Source organism: Ailuropoda melanoleuca, chromosome 13, assembly GCF_002007445.2.
Source record: "Ailuropoda melanoleuca isolate Jingjing chromosome 13, ASM200744v2, whole genome shotgun sequence".
Classification (NCBI taxonomy): domain Eukaryota; kingdom Metazoa; phylum Chordata; class Mammalia; order Carnivora; family Ursidae; genus Ailuropoda; species Ailuropoda melanoleuca.
In genome coordinates, this window is record NC_048230.1 from 26526987 (window position 1) to 26545058 (window position 18072).

Genomic DNA, 18072 nt, shown 5'->3' on the forward strand with positions numbered 1-18072 from the left:
GTAAGAGTGTTGTATGGTGACAGATGGCGGCCATGCTGTGGCGGGCACAGCACAACGTATGCAGTTGTTGAATCACTGTGTTGTACACCTGGAACTCATGCAAACATTGTGTGTCAGCTACATTCAAATGCATTAAAAAAAATACAGAAGCTACATTCAAATGCGTTAAAAAAAAATACAGAAGCCCCTTCCAGGGTCCCCCGGTCACCAGTTTGCAGGTGTTTTTATTGAGAACCACATAGTCGTTGCACTGTTTTTGCATGAACACGCATCATTCTACTGATTAAACTTGTGTGTTAAAACCCCAAAGGTCCCAACTTGAAGGCCATTAAATGAATGAATCAGTGCTTTCAAAGATGATTATTTTCTGGCCCTAAGGGACACAGAGCCAACACTGGGAAGAGGGTTTGAGCTCCCAGACCAGAGGCACTTCAGAGACCCTCTGCAGTTAAGAAAGACCCAGCAAAGTGATGGTTCCCAGGATGATAGAACTGACTGTATTTTAAAAGGAATATTCTTAAAACGCGATAGCTAGAGCACCAAGGCTTTTCTTTGTCCTCTAATAAGTGCGCTCGCAGACAGGACATCAGGACCTTTGCAAGAACCACGGCAGATTTAGACTCTGTCCTGTGTCTCTGGCCTGGCTTCGGAGCCAGGAGGGCAGCCCTTGCACTACCCAGCAGCGTGCCCAAGTTAATAATTGGCCCTGCCGAGTACATGGCAGATCAGGCTGTTTTTGTGTGCCTGTTTTTCTATTTTACGTAAATCACCCCGAACATGTTTGCATCAACCTACTGATGATGCACCTTTGATCAATAGATTTTAGACAAAAGTGGTTTTTGAGTCCAAAGATCAGGGCTGGGTTGACCTGCAGACTGCATCCAGGGTGTATAAAAACAGGGGCAAGGCGCAGGCTGATAGCAGAGCGATCACCACCAAGTCTGTACTCACTGCAAGGGCTCCGCGGAAGGCTGTCTGAGGAGCCAGGGAGTAAGGATGGAGCAAGGAATGAATGCTCTTCATGACTTTGGGATCCAGTCCACGCACTACCTCCAGGTCAATTACCAGGACTCCCAGGATTGGTTCATCTTGGTGTCGGTGATCGCAGACCTCAGGAATGCCTTCTACGTCCTCTTCCCCATCTGGTTCCACCTCCGTGAAGCTGTAGGCATCAAGCTCCTCTGGGTAGCTGTGATTGGAGACTGGCTCAACCTCGTCTTTAAGTGGTGAGTAAGAGCCGGACAGAGAGAAGCTCGGCAAGGGAAGAGGCTGGCATTCTCTCTGGAAATGTCTGTCCATCGCAAGTTGCCTTCTCCGTGCTATTCGGGAAGCCATAGGTTACTCCCCTCCCGACTTTGGATCATCTGCCTAAAGAGGGAAGACAGAGAGAACCCTGTCAATGAGTTGAAGATACAGGCAAAGCTATTTCATATGGATGGAAGGTTAAAAGCAAAGAAGCAGAGTTTTATTACTTCGCAGCAGAGTAGGTAACATAAAGATAGATGTAGGAAAGCTGATGTATGAAAACAGGAAACACGTAGATAATTTAAAAACCCATTGCATGGGGAAAATGAGGAGTAACCCAGAGACCTGGGCTCCAACCCTTGTTCAGCCACCTACCAGCTATACGTCCTGGGCAAGTCAAAGCAACTCTCTGAGTTTCTGTTTTATAATCTGTAAACTTAGGTTATCTTTGGGACCTTAATAATAATTCTAGTTAACATTTACTGCACATTCAGTAGGTACTAGGCCAAGTGCCAAGCGCTTTGCTGTGGGGCAGTTACCACTATATAACAGATGAAGAGACAGAGGCATTGAGATAAGCAAGCACAACGATATCACAAGGCGGTCAATGCAGAAGCAGCACTCAAGCCCAGGCAGGCTGGTTTCAGAGGCAAGCTTCTTAAGAACTATGTTATATTCAATGCTGATGAACCGACTCTCTCAGCGGGCAGGAGGAAGCCCTAATTCTAGCGTTTGTCAATTTCCTCTGTGGATATATCCCCATTGGGGCCACTTGCAATCTACTGATGGGTCAAGCTTGCAAAAATCCTACATATTTCACAATTGTTAGCCAGTACCATTTGACTGTAGCACGTTACTGGCTTGGCCTCTATTTCTGTGTCTAGAGAGGAAAGAGCTTGGGCCAGCTAAGACCTTTACCATCCCTAAACTATGTATGTCTACTGTCATGTGATTCTGAAGACCCTTCTAGCTCTCGTATTCTTTGGCCATAAAAAATAAACGTCTTTTAGTGTCCAAAAAAATAATTGTCATGGGGTTGAGAGGCCCAAAGCATATCGATGTGGTTCTGAAACCTCTGTTGAATAATCTAAGTGTTGTCTGTAATGTCCCCTATTCAACAGCATGACCTTAAAAAGTAAACAGGTGAAGGGTTATTTTAAACATCTGATCTCAGTTGAAGAACCATGAATTTTCTGAGCTGGCGAAGGTCAGAGTTAATGGCTGTCTCCGATTTCCGTGAAAAATCACTATTCCAGGGGCGCCTGGGTGGCACAGTGGTTGAGCGTCTGCCTTCAGCTCAGGGCGTGATCCCGGCGTTATGAGGTCGAGCCCCACATCGGGCTCCTCTGCTATGAGCCTGCTTCTTCCTCTCCCACTCCCCCTGCTTGTGTTCCCTCTCTCACTGGCTGTCTCTATCTCTGTCAAATAAATAAATAGAATCTTTAAAAAAAAAAAAAAAGAAAGAAAAATCACTATTCCATCCCTGGAGGGGCTGACCCTTGACACCATTTCCACAACAAAAAACATATCTAGTACTTCTAAAGGGGAAGTGGTTTGTCTGAGCTAGATATCCTGTTCCAAGGCAGAGGGGATACAAAGGAAGCAGCTGAAGCTATCTATGTGCTTACAGAGAGCAATTCTCACGGCAAGAAGGCCACATCTCCGGAGGGCACTTGTCCCTGAGTATAGGGCACATTCTCTGAAGTCAGAGGAAACCCAAGACTCCCTGAGACCTGAGGCAAGAGCATAGGGACCTGGCAGGATCTGCAAGTCCAAGTTGCAAACTGTAGCTCTGTATGTGTCCTTCCAGAACAAATTCTTCCTGGGGTTTAAAAAAAGTCACATGGCTTCCGTTAATATGGATTTTTAGGATCTTGGGTTTATTTCTGTTTGAATAAATAATACATTCAAATAGTTTAAAATTCTAAAGTTATATAAAGGACGTACCAAAAAAAGTCTCCCTCCCTACCGCTCTCCAGCCACCCAGGTCCCCTTCTTGGAGGCAGCCAAAGCTTTCTGTTAGCTTTCTGTTTAAGGTCACATGAATCTTCTCCTCACACTACTCTCTCTTCCCAAAGGTGTGGGCTTCAGGCAAAAGGGTTCCTTCAGTAACCCCAGACACGGGTTCTGCTTTTTTACAGGATTCTGTTTGGACAGCGTCCATACTGGTGGGTCATGGACACTGATTACTACAACAACACCTCCGTGCCACTGATAAAGCAGTTTCCAGTCACCTGTGAGACCGGACCAGGTGAGAGTCCCAGCCCCGGCAGAGACAGAAGCTGGGTGCACCTTGCTCATGGTGGCCACCTGTCAGCAGTCACTGTAGACAAAGCTGTCTTTAAGGGGACATGAGGAGGTCCATGCCTTCAAGCTTTAGTCATAGTCTTCTATTGGGTACAACTCCATTTCAATTGAATTCAAGAAGGCCTTCCTGAAGAACACATTACTGCTACTTTAGAAATCTGCCTTATATTTCCAGAACCTAAATTCTTAGTCCAGAGAGGCGAGGGTACTCTTAATGGGCAAAGGGCTCATGAGAGTAACTGCAGTATGGCCCTTTGTCCAGGGAGGGAAAGCAGGAGAAGCCTAATCCCCTGGCTGTCCTTCTCCAAGGCCTGGCCAAGTAGATGCATCTTCCTGAGCTGCCTGTCCAGTCCCACACCAGGCTTGCGCTTTACAACCAGACAGTTCTTGTGCGATCAAATGATAGATGAGATTTCCTTTCTCAGTAGGCAATGGAATAGCCAACCCCTTCACTCACCCTTAATTCTCGGTGCCATCATCCCTTCCTCAGGGACCCCATCCCTGACTCCCAAGCTGGGGCATGGCCCTTAGCTATTTGTTCACTTCAGAGCATAGTCATTCATTCAGATGTCATTTGTTGAGCTCCTCCGCCGGGCCACACATGGTTCTAGGTCCTTGGAGTACCTTAGTGAATAAAACAAAGATTGCTGCCCTTGTGCAGCTGAAATTTGAATGGTGTGTGTGTGTCCATGCACAATATACAAAATCATTGAACTAAAGGTGAAAAGTCTCTATCTGGGATATTGCTAGGGGATGTCCTCTCTCCATCCATCCATCCATCCATCCACCCATCCATCTTTCCATCTATAGGATATATAGGATATTAGAGTAAATATATAGGGTATTAGAAGATGATATATATATAGGAGTAAATATATAGGATATTAGGAGTAAATATATATATAAGATATTAGAGTAAAATATATAGGATATTAGAATATGGTAATGAAGAGAGAGAAGAGGAAGAAGAATAGGAGGAGGAGGAAGGAGGAGAGAAGAGGGAAGAGGGCACAGGAGGAGGAGGAGGAGAAAAGGAAAGGCAAGGCTTTATCTATGGGATCCCTGAAAAGCACACTTGGCTATAGGTTAGCATGCAGGATGTCATGCTCCCGTGTGTTGCATGGGGGAGGAACACATGTGGAAGGAAGAACAGAAACCAACTGAGCAGGAGAAGTCTAATTCGGATTCAGTCTCAGCCATCCCCACGGGGAGTTCTGAAGCTGGGGATGGCCCTTCAGAGTTGCCCTGAATTGCGTGAAGAAGATCACAATTTATACCCCAATATAGAGCGGTGATTGGGTGGAGACTGCCCCTGGGGAGAGGGTAGCCCTGATCAAAATGGCTCTCGTCAGCCCAGGGCAATGCCGGAAGAAGGCTGAGAGCTGAGGGCCATCCATGACCATATTCTCAACAGCTGGGAAGATAAGTCCTTCAGTCTAGAAGGGAATCTGGGTGGCACATCTCAAGACCTTCTATCTCTCAGGGTAGAATGATCAGGAAGTAGGGGTTGAAGTATTAGGTAGGGTGGTCAGGGTAGGACTCCCTGAGGAGAGATTTGAGCAAAAACTTGAAGGAGGCAAAGAAATTAGCGTAAATTTCTGGTAGAAGAGTTCTCTGGCCAGAAAGACCAATAGCTCAAAGACCCTGAGGTGGGAGTATGTTTAAAGGAGAGCAACGAGGCCAGCATGACCAGAAAAGAGTGAACAACACGAGAGTGGAGGGAGGTGATGGAGGGCAGGTTGACTTGCAGTTATACACCCAGTGTGCTGATTCTTTGTGTAGTCTCTCGACTGTTAACTACAAGAGCTGGCACCTTCTCTGGTTTTGCTCACCACCACCCCCAGAGCCTCATACAGTGCTGGGCATGTGGTAGGAGCCCAACAGATATTTGTTTAATAAATGACTAAATGGGTAAATGGATGGATAGCAGGATGGGTGGATGGGTGGATGGATGGATGAAAGGATGGAAAGATAGGTGGTGGATGGACAGATAGTCGGATGGAAGGATGGACGGGTGGATGGATGGATGGATGGATGGATAGAGGACATCCCCTAGCAATATCCCAGATGGAGACTTTTCACCTTTAGTTCATCCATTCATCTCTTCCCACCCTTTAGGGAGTCCCTCCGGTCATGCCATGGGTACAGCCGGTGTATACTACGTGATGGTCACATCCACCCTCACTATCTTTCGGGGGAAGAAAAAGCCAACCTACAGATTTCGGTAAGAACTCAGCACTGGGGTGCGGGTGGTGAAGGGCAGGAGGTGACTGTCTCTGTAACGGACACACACATCCCTTGCCCTTCCTCACATTCCCCACAGTTGACCCACCCCACCTTCAGCTGGTACTGAGCAGAGTTGCAACATTTCTGCGGAGGGCAAACATGAGAGTCACAAGATGTCAGGGCTGGAAGGGACCTATGAGCACAACCCCTAACTTGACAAATAAGGAAAGAAGGACTAACACGGTAAAGGGACTTCTCAAGATCATATAGTGTAGGACTGGCAGGGTTTAAATAAAAACCCTTTTTTTTTAAGATTTTATTTATTTATTTGACACAGAGTGAGACAGCGAGTGAGGGAACACAAGCAGGGGGAGTGGGTGAGGGAGAAGCAGGCTTTCTGCTGAGCAAGGAGCCCAACGTGGGGCTCGATCCCAGGACCCCGGGATCATGACCTGAGCCAAAGGCAGACGCCTAATGACTGAACCACCCAGGCACCCCTAAAAACCCATTTCTACACCAACCAAAGAGTCGCCTTGTCCAGGTTAAAAGAACAAAGAAACATAAGACGTTCCTACTACAGAGAATCCAGAACATGTAGCCAGTGTGCAAATGCTTAATGATCACACATATAAAATAGGGGAGCTTAGAGTTCACACGTGCAAGGGTTCACCACGTGACACGGGCATCTCTGAGCTTTAGAGTACGGGTTTCAATTTACAAAAATTCCACCGACTTTCCCTATGTTGGCCAGGCTCTGGCATTCCTGCCAGGGCTGTTCTCCTTGCTAAAGGATGTGTATCTGGGTTCGGTTATGACCGCCTCTTCTGTTCCAGGTGCTTGAACATCATTTTGTGGTTGGCATTCTGGGCCGTGCAGCTGAACGTCTGTCTGTCCCGAATCTACCTTGCTGCTCATTTTCCCCATCAGGTTGTTGCTGGAGTCCTGTCAGGTATCAGCTGCTTTGGTTCTCTCCCTTCCTGCCCCTCCTGTCCTGAGTCTCCCCAACGGGGACAAAACCCCAGCATGCCACTCATGTTCTGGGTATCAGCAATGCTGTTAGCATTTCAGTGGGTTGAAAGTTAAGGGTGGGTGTTTGTTTCTATAGGAGGGCCCAGATCGACACAATTAAATATGTTTCAGAAGATTTGCAATACATCACGTTAATTTACCCAATTGAATTAGCTTGAAATTTCCTTATTTTTCATATTCTTTATTTCTTACTGGTTTTCAAATGGAAATGGTCCTTAGTTTAGTTGGTTTATTTTTTTAAGATTTTATTTATTTAGTTATTTAGAGAGAGAGTCAGGGAGGGGCAGAAGAACCTCAAAGAGACTCCACACTGGGCGTGAAGCCGGACCTGGGGCTCAATCTCAGGACCCTGAGACCATGACCTGAGCTGAAATCAAGAATCGGATGCTTAACCGACTGAGCCACACCCAGACACCCCGGCTCTTAGTTTAGTTTTAAGGGAATCCACCAAATTTAGCAATTTAACAGTGCCCTAGAAAAGCTCTTTATTTGGGTAAATTAATTTGCAAACCCACAGTTGGTCTTTCTTATAGGTTCAGAGTTTTGAATACAGTTGAACAATGCAGAGGTTAGGAGCATGGACACCCCCCCCCCGCCAGGCACTCAGAAATCTGCATGTACCTTTGACTCCCCCAAAACTTAACTATTAACAGCCTACTGTTGGCTGGAAGCCTTACCGAGAACATTAACAGTTGATTAACACACATTCTGCATGTTATATGTATTATATCCTGTATTCTTAAAATAAAGCAAGCGAGAGAAAAGAAAATGTTATTCAGAAAATCAGCAGGAGTAGGGGAACCTGGGTGGCTCAGTCAATTAAGAGTCTGTCTTCAGCTCAGGTCATGATCTCGGGGTCCTGGGATCAAGCCCCACATGGGGCTTCCTGCTGAGCGGGGAGTCTGCTTCTCCCTTTGCCCCTCCCACCTGCTCATGCTACCTCATACTCTCTCTCTCCCTCTCTCTCAAATAGATAAATAAAATCTTTAAAAAAGAAAATCAGGAGGAAGAGAAAATATATTTACAGTGCTCTACCATATTTATCCAAAAAAATCTATGTATAAGTGGACCCACCTAGTTCAAACCCATGTTGTCCCAGGGTCAATCAACTATACTTGTGTTTTCTTAGATCCTATTTATAAGGGGCAGAAAAGACTTAGGTTAAGTGTAAGAGGTACTAGAATACATTGTGGGAGGTACTAGAATATAAGACCTTAGGGTAATTGTAGACTTTTCCCCCTGGAGATGGGTGAGAACAGAGCACAGTAGCATTACAGGAAGAGTGTAGAGTACAAGGGAGATAATGGTTTCATGACAGCCACGAAAGTAAAACAGCGTTTAATCCTGGGTGCCATGTTTGAGGAAGAGCCTAGAAGCCATGTTACATGAAAGACCTGAGAATATTTAGGTTAGGGACAGGGATACCTGTCTTCAAATGTGCTCTATACAGAAGTTCTAGATTTACAACTTAACTCCTGCAGAAATAACTGAGACCAACAGATGGCATTGGAAGGGGGGATGCATTTCAGCTTAGCACAAGGAAGAATTTTTGATAATCAAATCCATTCAAAGATGAAATGGGCTGCCCAAGTGGGAGTGAGCTCTCTCCCCCTGTGGGTATTCAAGTAGAAACATGAAGACCCCCGACAGGAGACATGCATGCAGTGGGAGAACGTATGGGAAATGACTCTTCCATCTGAGAGAGTCTATGGCTGAGGACAGGCTGGAGTCGCATACGGCAATAAACCAGGTGACTCTCTAATCTAGCTTCTGTGATTTAATGCCACATTGGCCGGATGAATGATAGGCCACCCATTGCTCCAACCGCCCCCCCCCCAGCTGAAGGTCCAGAGTCTTCCCTACTTCTCACGGTCATTCTTTCTTCCACGCAGGCATTGCTGTTGCTGAAACGTTCCGCCACACCCAGAGTATCTACAATGCCAGCCTCAAGAAATACTTTCTCATCACCTTCTTCCTGTTCAGTTTTGCCATTGGATTTTACCTGCTGCTCAAGGGCCTGGGCGTAGACCTCCTGTGGACACTAGAAAAAGCCAAGAGATGGTGTGAGCGGCCGGAATGGGTCCACATTGACACCACGCCCTTTGCCAGCCTCCTCAAGAACTTGGGGACCCTATTTGGCCTGGGGTTGGCTCTCAACTCCAGCATGTATAGGGAGAGCTGCAAGGGCAGGCTCGGCAAGTGGTCCCTGTTCCGCGTCAGCTGCATTGTGGTCTCGCTCATCCTCCTGCACCTCTTTGACTCTTTGAAACCCCCATCCCAAGTTGAGCTAATCTTCTACGCCCTGTCCTTCTGCAAGAGTGCGGCCGTGCCCCTGGCATCTGTCAGCCTCATCCCCTACTGCCTTGCCCGCGTCCTGGGCCAGCCGGACAAGAAGTCTTTGTAAGGGATGTGGAGCCTTCAGTATTCAAAGTCAATGACCGTGCCAACCACTGAGGGTGGCTAGGGTCTCCTGCCAGCCTGTTTTGAGGCCAGAGGTGCTAGGGTCAGCTCAGGCGACCCCTTCCTCCTTTGCAATTCTAATTGTATTGGGTGGGGCCTTTTTTGGAAAAGCTACTAAGGCTAGTTGAGAAAGCCTTATCTGTTAGAAGTTGGGTCATTCTGGATTTTTCCCTGAAGACTTACTTATTCTTTTTTGAGATATACAAAAGCAAGACCTCCAGGTAGGGCCCACTCACAGTCCCAGGCTGGGGATCTCAACTGAGAATTTTCTACCTGTCCCCATCCTTACACAGAAAAAGGAAAGGAGCAGTGGATTTGATAAAGAAAGAGGGATGATAGATTAAGGAAGACTTTTTTGTATCCTGCATATCATGCAAATTATGTTACACAATATTTAAATGGCTTTGATTATATTTGAATCTTTAGGTAAGGGACTCTGAATAGTGGGGGACCAACTTAAAGTATAATTAATAGGTAGTTAGTGGGGTAATTCTGCTTCTTATATTTTTCAATTATATATCCATGGTCTTTGCATTTACTAGGATTTCTGAATGGCCCCAGGGACCTAGATTTGTGCTGGGTCAGAGCATTCAGATATAGTCAGCTTCTCCTCTATCACCCTAGATCTTCCTCCTAGTTGGCCCAGCTCTGCTTTCCCTAGAATTTTCCACTGGCTCCACATCCTGCCGGATACCGAGATGCCTAAAGGCAGCTCTGGGGAGTGCTTTTGTATGGCTTCGTTAAGCTCTGAAATCTTGGGCAAAAAGGCCGGGAGAGGCAAGGAGAGGCAAGATTCCTCTCTCCAGAAGGTCACTCCAATGTTACTTTTGATTCCTAGAGGGTAAATATGACTCCTTTCTCTATCCCAAGCCAACCAAGAGCATATTCTCGGAGGAAAAGCCAGCTCTCCCTTGCCTGTTCTTAAGTCTCAGCTGATTTGCAGAATATGTCTTTTTAAAAAAATGTTTAAGCCTATTTATTTGAGAGTCCTTGTTTTTGCTACTAATTATATAGTTCACCATATATTACCATTCACACCAGCCATCCTGGTCATAACATCTTTGAAAGAAAAATATATATGTGCAGTATTTTATTAAAACAACATTTTATTTAAGAATGAAGTCTTGCTGATTACTGTATTTTAGGTGCAATGCTATCTGAAGGTTCTAATTCTGGCTCAGCTAAATTTCTAGCTCTTTTTCTATTTCCCTAAACAAATAATTTAGTCTCTGTGTACCTATATTATCCCTTTGGAGAAAGAAAGTCTTGGGCTGGCCAGGAGTGCCAGTGGAGCTGGGGGACCTACAAAGTGTCCACGGGGGCACAGGTAGCATTGAGGGCATCAACACAGGCACGATATCATTGGCCAAAATTGAACATTAGTTACCAGACCACAGGTCAGCATGAGTTGCTCTGACAGATCAAGCTGCAACTTAAAGGCAAATACACAGGGTCATTACCAAACTAAGCAATCAAGAATGTAAGTCATAGCAGCAGAAAAAGACTGGGTAGACTCTGGATTCCAGGAAGCCGGCATCAGCAAGGCTTGGGGTTATGGTTAAAGAAAGTCTAAACAGAGCAAGTCCCAGCAGCACAGAATGCTCAAGGGAGTTATTGAGGTTTTCTCCCCAAATGATCCATTTCATCCTGGGTGCAGGGCACCACCTCTGAAGGCCTGGACTCTTCAGCGTAACCCTGGTTCTACCGAGGATGAGATCTGCTCACTCCCTTCAGAACTTTGGAATGTGTACCTTTGGGAAAGTTGAGTCCTCCTACGGGATTTGGTTGCTTCAGGGGGCATGAGGCCCCTCAGAGACTCTACTGGTCTTCCCAAGGGAGAAGGGAAATGGTCTTGTTCTGTCTAAACTGAGCCCCATTGCTCAGGCCTGATCCCCGCCCCCATCCTTGATGATTTACTTGTTCTCAGGGACCAGGTCCAGGTTCCCTGCAATACGAATCTGGCAGAAAGTGAATAGCGCCCCTGCCCCTAGCAGTTGGTGAGGTTGATAGGGACGCATAATAGATACTGAGTACGTTTTCATTTTATTTATTCATTCAATTAATTCACTTAATCCTCCCAACATCTCGGTGAGATGGGAGCTATAATTTATCTGCACACATTACATATGAATAAGAACAGAGGGGGGTGGGTATCTTGCCCAGAATGGTGAAGCCAGTTTAAGAACCAAGCAGTCTGACTCCAGAGTCCAAGCTCCACCCTGTAGCCCCTCTCAGGGATGGATGCCAGTAAGACTGGCGGCTCTTTCTCGCTGGCTCAGTCAGTGGAGCCCGCGACTCTTGATCTCAGCGTTCTGAGTTCAAGGCCCACTTTGGGTGTGGAGCCTACTTAAAATGAAAAAATCATTAAAAAAAAACACACCAAAAGACTGGTGGCTGTTTCAAACGATCGTTCAGATGCCAGATACAACTTTGAATTCAGCCCAGAGAGAATTTGTTTTCTTGTGGTTGAAGGAATTAAAAAACTTGGAGTGATCCTCCCAGGGAGTTAGTCTTAGTTTCTAAGTAGGAAGATACAATATTTCAAAGGCAATTTTACAAAATAACTGTTAGAACAGGCATAACCATATTCGTTCAACTTCAGCTCTTGCTTTTCTTTCTTTCAAAAAAAGAGTTTAAAAGTCATGCTCAGACTATCTGGGTCAGACAGGAAGTAACTACAATGGAGATAAAACGAGAAGACAAAATAACCACAAAGAACTTTCAGTATAGATCCATGTACAGGTGTAGGAAAGGAAGAGACTGTGAAGATTGCTTAGGTCAGAGAATCCACAAAGACGGGATTGCTACCTTTCCTTGGGATGGCCACCTGTTTCCTCGAGAAACAGGCAGTGCTAAAGGCTTAGAATTTGTGATGGGAAACACTGAGCAGGAAGAGCGTGAGCCCGTGATCAGCTCCTAACTGCCCGTAGCCAATGTGTTAGCATATTCTGACCACTGACCCACTGCCTGGGTTACAGAGGTGTGCTTGCTTTAGAAATGACTGGTGAGTCCTCAGGGTGGAAGTACACATAAGTGACCGATGACAGTTTTAAACCAAGATCCGTGTCATGTCATGGCATAATTTGATAGATTGTGCTAGTAGTCCACCTGGTTTGAGGAAGTACACTTGAGGATGATACGTGCGCATGCACACACATACACACACACAATATATATATAGATATACAATTGTATTATTGCCCTAGGAAAACAGACCCATTAAGAAAGTACAGCTTTGGGACGCCTGGATGGCTCAGTTGTTTAAGTGTCTGCCTCCGGCTCATGATCCCAGGGTCCTGGGATTGAGCCCCGCATCGGGCTCCTTGCTCAGCGGGGAGCCTGCTTCTCCCTCTGCCTCTGCTCCCCCTGCTTGTGCTCTCTCTCTCTGACAAATAAATAAATAAAATCTTAAAAAAGAAAGAAAGTACAGGGGCGCCTGGGTGGCGCAGTCGTTAAGCATCTGCGTTCGGCTCAGGGCGTGATCCTGGCATTCTGGGATCGAGCCCCACATCAGGCTCCTCCACTAGGCGCCTGCTTCTCCGTCTTCCACTCCCCCTGCTTGTGTTCCCTCTCTCGCTGGCTGTCTCTCTCTCTGTCAAATAAATAAATAAAATCTTTTAAAAAATAAAAAATAAAAAAATAAAGTGTACAATTCGGGGCGCCTGGGTGGCACAACGGTTGGGCGTCTGCTTTCGGCTCAGGGCGTGATCCCAGCATTATGGGATCGAGCCCCACGTCAGGCTCCTCCGCTATGAGCCTGCTTCTCCGTCTTCCACTCCCCCTGCTTGTGTTCCCTCTCTCTCTGGCTGTCTCTATCTCTGTCGAATAAATAAATAAAATCTTAAAAAAAAAAAGTGTACAATTCGGTGGGCTTTAGCGTATTCAGAGAATTGTACAGCTGCCACCACAAATCAATTTTACAACAGTTTTGGTCACTCTAGAGAGAAACCCTATACCCATTAGAAGTCACTTCCATTTTTTCCCCCTCCACCTCCCAGCCCTCAGCCACCAGTGAGCTACTTCCTGTTTCATACATTTGCCTGTTGTAGACATTTCATACCAAAGGACTCATACAATATGTGACCTTTTGTGTCTGCTTCTTTCCCTCAGCATGATGTTTTCAAGGTTCATCGGTGTTGCGATAACATGTATTAGTCCTACATTTCTTTTTATGGCCAAATAATACTCTACTGTATGGATATACTAAGTTTTGTTTATGATATCTGGCTTGCGTCTGCGTTTTAGCTGTTATGAATAACACCATTATGAACACTTGTGTACAAATATGTGTGTGGATGCATGATTTCCTTTCTCTTGGGTACGTACGTAGGAGTAGAATTGCTGGGTCATATGGTAACTCTCTGTTTCACCTTTCGAGGAAGTGCCAGACTGCTTTCCCAAAGGTTTAGCGAGGAAAAGTTCTAAAATGTTTTCCGTCTGTCATCACTTTTGATTTCCTAGAAGCCTACCCTGTCTGATAGCTTTTTCTAATTCCTTACTTTGGAAGAGGTTCGCAGCAGGATTGATGAGGGGCTCAGATTTCACATGATGAAATGTCAGTGAGCTCCTGGTACTTTAAAAAAGCAATGGCTTTATTCCATTGTTCCAGCGTGCGTTCCAAGAGCACTTCATTGAAGACATGTCTGGATATTTGAAGTGCCAGCCCTAATGAATTGACTGGTTGTAACCTGTCAAAATTTGCTGACCTGTTTCCTGAACACCATTCCTTTAGCTGCTGAATTATTCATATTTATTGATTTCTATTCCATGATAATTGGCCGAACTAGGACAAGGCTGGTATGTGTAAATAAAATAGGACAATATCATTGGTATCCAAGGGTTTTTCAAGAGCCTCTTGAGAACGGAAAACACGCTGGCCAAATAGCCTTCAGATGATGCTGTTAAGGAAGGAATTGACTAGAAATGGTATGAAGCAGCAGCCGACAAAAGTCACTTCCATTAGAGAACCAAGAACCTAATTAATCTGGAAGAGAAACCAGCAATTGTCTAGTCCAGTGATGGGCGACACAAAACCCAAAATCTAACTTCAGGGTGAAAGATTAAAAAGCTGCCTCTGGAACATACAAAAAAAGCAGAAACCCGTAAATACAGAGAACAAACTGGTGGTTGGCCGAGGGGAGGAGGTGGGGGAGGGGTCAAATGGGTGAAGGGGAGTAAGAGGCGCAGGCTTCCAGTTACTGAATCCGTAAGTCACGGGGATGAAAGGTACAGCCCAGGAAATACAGTCCGTGGTACTGGAACAGTGTCGTACGGTGACGTGGTGGCTCCGTTGCCGGGAGCACGGCACAAGGTGGAGAGATGCTGAATCACTATGTCGTACACCGGAAACTCATGCCACATTGGGTCTCGGCTACACTGCAATACAAAATAATAATACGATAAGTAAAAATAAAAATCTGCCTCTGGGTTGCTGCTGCTTCATGAAAAAGAAAAAAAGGCCTATAAATACTTTTATTTTTCCTGAACTGGCCCTTATTTTAAAAAAAACAAACACTGCTCACTCTGAATCCTATTCAAAAATTTATTTCATAGATACAGAAATGAAGGTCTAGAGAGGTGAAACAGCTCATCCACGTTACATAAGTAACCTGTCCTCAGGTCTCCTGATTCTTAGCAGAGAGCAGTCTCCCCTTTGCCTGTGTCCTGCGTGTGGACACGCAGCTGTTGAAACAGAAGTGAACACAGAGCCAGCGTATTCGAGCCAAACCAGGGTTGTTAACACTGTGGGAGCCACAGCTACAATAACCATGCTCAAGGAGTTTTTTAAAGATTTTTTTTAAAGATTTTATTTATTTGAGAGAGTGAGCAAGAGAGAGAGAAAGAGAGCGAGAAAGAGAGCATGAGTGGGGGCGGGGGGCAGAGGCCGAGGAAGAAGCAGGCTGCCCGCTGAGCAGGAAGTCCGATGCGGGACTCGATCCCAGGACCCTCGGATCATGACCTGAGCTGAAGACAGACACTTCATCGACTGAGCCACCCAGGCGCCCCTTAAAGATTTTTTATTTGTTTGAGAGAGAGAGTATAAGCGGGGGGGCAGGGCAGAGAAAGAGGGAGAAGCAGACTCCCCACTGAGCAAGGAGCCCCGATGCTGGTCTCGATCCCAGGACCCCAAGATCATGACCTGAGCCGAAGGCAGACGCTTAACAACGGAGCCACCAGGCGCCCCTCAAGGTGGCCTGTTCTTAATTATGTTATGCGCTCCTCTGCCTTTGCTCTCAGAAATCTTTCTGGGGGGGGCGCCTGGGTGGCGCAGTCGTTTAGCATCTGCCTTCGGCTCAGGGCGTGATCCCGGCATTATGGGATCGAGCCCCACGTCAGGCTCCTCTGCTATGAGCCTGGCTTCTTCCTCTCCCACTCCCCCTGCTTGTGTTCCCTCTTTCGCTGGCTGTCTCTCTGTCACATAAATAAATAAAATCTTTAAAAAAAAAAAAGAAGAAAGAAAGAAAGAAAGAAAGAAAGAAAGAAAGAAAGAAAGAAAAAGAAAAATCTTTCCAGAGCAGAAGTGTAACTAAAACAAGAAGCAGCTTGGGGTTTTTACGGAGTTTCAGGGGTTTTGCGTGAGCTTTTGTTGCTGTTGTGGTTTTTTAAGCAGGAGGGTGGTTTTCCAGGAAGCACATTTTCAATACTTTTCTTTCTTCTCGCTCTATCTTCTGCTTTTCACGTTTCACAGTCATTGCCTTCAGAGCAGCTAATTCAACTCCACGTCTGAGCGCCGCTAGGACTCTTCTCACTCTGCCCCAGCGCGGAACTGGGAATTCAGTGCTGTGTCGGCTGCGTTACTTTCTACCCAGAGGCAAAAGGAAGAAAACCGAATTCCTTCTCCTCCCTGGTGAACTGTTTGGACTCCTGGTCCAGGGCATGCGGCCAGAATCCCATTTTTTCTCCTCCATCTCCCCCACCAACCTCCTCCTTTGTCCTCCGCCTGTCCTGCTGCCACTGACCCCTGCTTGGTCGTCCCTCCTGACAGCGCAAATGAGCCTTTTGAGAAAGGTAATCTAGCTGAATTGATTTGATAGCCCCTGTAGCATAAATCAATTTTCTTAATTTTGGGTATGTCTTTAGATGGCCAGGGCCCTCCTTACGGGTCCATTTCCCGCCCCACCCCACCCCCCATACAGTGACTGCGAGGGAGTGACAGCGGCAGCATCTCTCCCTCCAGCAGCATCACCCCTCCCCGTTACAAGGACTGCAGTGAAACCACCAAGGACACCCTGCACCAGACCTTCAAAGGGTTCCTGTGCTTCAGGAGCTTTGGGTGAGGCTCCCTTGCTCCTGACAGGTATCCGAATTGATTCAGAAAAAGCTGATGCAAGTGGCCCATCTTTGATCTGGCTCTCCGAGCTTTGCCAGCAGGCTCACGACACACGGTGGCCACCAACTCTTATCTCCAGAACTATGCCCGCTCTCATGTTCTATATGGTATGCTTCGGAGAACTTCCACAGGGCCAATGACCCCCCACATAATAACTGTCAGACTGGTGATCTAATTCCTCAAACTGGGGGATGGCTGAACTCAACCCATGCTAAGAAAAAGAAAAGACCTGGAGAGGATTCTGCCCACTTTGGACTCTTTCATCTGATTTCCAATTTTAGTTACAGGTTTTCTTGGGGGATGCCTGTAAGACTCCATCCCTGAGGAAAAGGAATCGGGGAGATGATTTGATGAAGGATAGGAAAGTGCTGGAGAAGAGTTCAATGAGGGGAAGAATTGCCCTCAATTTTTCTTTGGGCTGAGACTCCTGGGAAGTGAGGGGCAGAGAAGATGAAGTTGGAATGTTTCATTGTTGTCATCGAGAGGGGATAATCTCACGCTATTACCCCATCATTTCCATACAAAAATCTAATAAGCCAGTGGTTCTCAACCAGGAGTGATTTTGCCTCCCAAATGATGCTTGGCCATGTCTGGAGACATTTTTTGGTTGTCATAACTGGAGACGTTGCTAGTGGTATCTAGTAGGTAGGGCTCAGGCAGGCGGCCAATCGTCCTACCAGGCACACCCCCCCCAACAAAGAATTATCCTCCCCCAAATGTCCATAGTGCTGGTGTTGAGAATCCCCATAACAAACCCAAGAGAAAGGAGAATCAATCACAGTTTGCCTGGAAGAATTTTCTCCAGTGAGTGTTTTTCAACCCAGCCCCAGAGTACTCCTTTGCAAATGGGTCCTTCTGGTGGGCCCAGCAGCCCCTCCTCCAGTCCTGTCTCAAGTGGGAGATTTATCGTGCTAAATTCTAACATCTTTCCCTCCAACAAAGCCGACTTGTTAAAGTAACTGGAGTCCTTGCGTCTGGGGGCCTGTAAGTAAAACCAGTCTTGCCTCCAGGCTTTTTGTAGAGACCCTAAAGCTGAACGTGTTGTGGGTGTCCACACACGTGGCCATCATTAAATACAGGATAAAAGTATAGACGGATTGAGAGTTTCAGCTAAAAAGTTAGGGTGAGGCGAGCTGGGTCTGACAGGGAGCTACCAAGTATGAGTTTGGTAGACAAATTGCGCTCCCCCCGCCCCCGGAGGGCTCTGGATGTATTTAACATTGTTGTTAAATCACCAGGGAGAGGAATGAGTAAAACAAAACACATTCTTAGATGGACAAAGAACGTGGTTAAGACACACTGCCTAACATTGGGCTCAAGTCCTCCGAGCTTTGGGCTTGATTTATTTAATGAAAGCAGAAGAGATGCTTCTTTGATATCTCATTGCTACAAAACTCAGTGTCCATTATTATTGGTAAAAACTGTTTTAATTTTTGTTAATTGCTAATGAAAAACATTCTAATTGGATTGTGTCA

General features: G+C 46.1%; 1 protein-coding gene across 1 annotated transcript; it reads left to right on the top strand.

Annotated features, from left to right (window-relative positions):
• Positions 1 to 910: 910 nt before the first annotated feature.
• On the top strand, positions 911 to 10381 carry G6PC (glucose-6-phosphatase catalytic subunit). The gene is made up of 5 exons (XM_011216757.3): positions 911 to 1226; positions 3387 to 3496; positions 5671 to 5776; positions 6612 to 6727; positions 8700 to 10381. Exons 1-5 carry the CDS (start codon positions 997 to 999, stop codon positions 9209 to 9211), a joined length of 1074 nt encoding a protein of 357 aa, XP_011215059.1. The 5' UTR covers positions 911 to 996; the 3' UTR covers positions 9212 to 10381.
• The last annotated feature ends 7691 nt before the right edge of the window (positions 10382 to 18072 follow it).

Bases quoted from the DNA above. Each gene is read 5' to 3' on its own strand.
- G6PC (XM_011216757.3), top strand. From the start codon at position 997: ATGGAGCAAGGAATGAATGCTCTTCATGACTTTGGGATCCAGTCCACG. The intron at 3,497-5,670 runs GTGAGAGTCCCA...CCCACCCTTTAG, and splicing joins CACCTGTGAGACCGGACCAG to GGAGTCCCTCCGGTCATGCC. The intron at 6,728-8,699 runs GTATCAGCTGCT...TCTTCCACGCAG, and splicing joins TGTTGCTGGAGTCCTGTCAG to GCATTGCTGTTGCTGAAACG.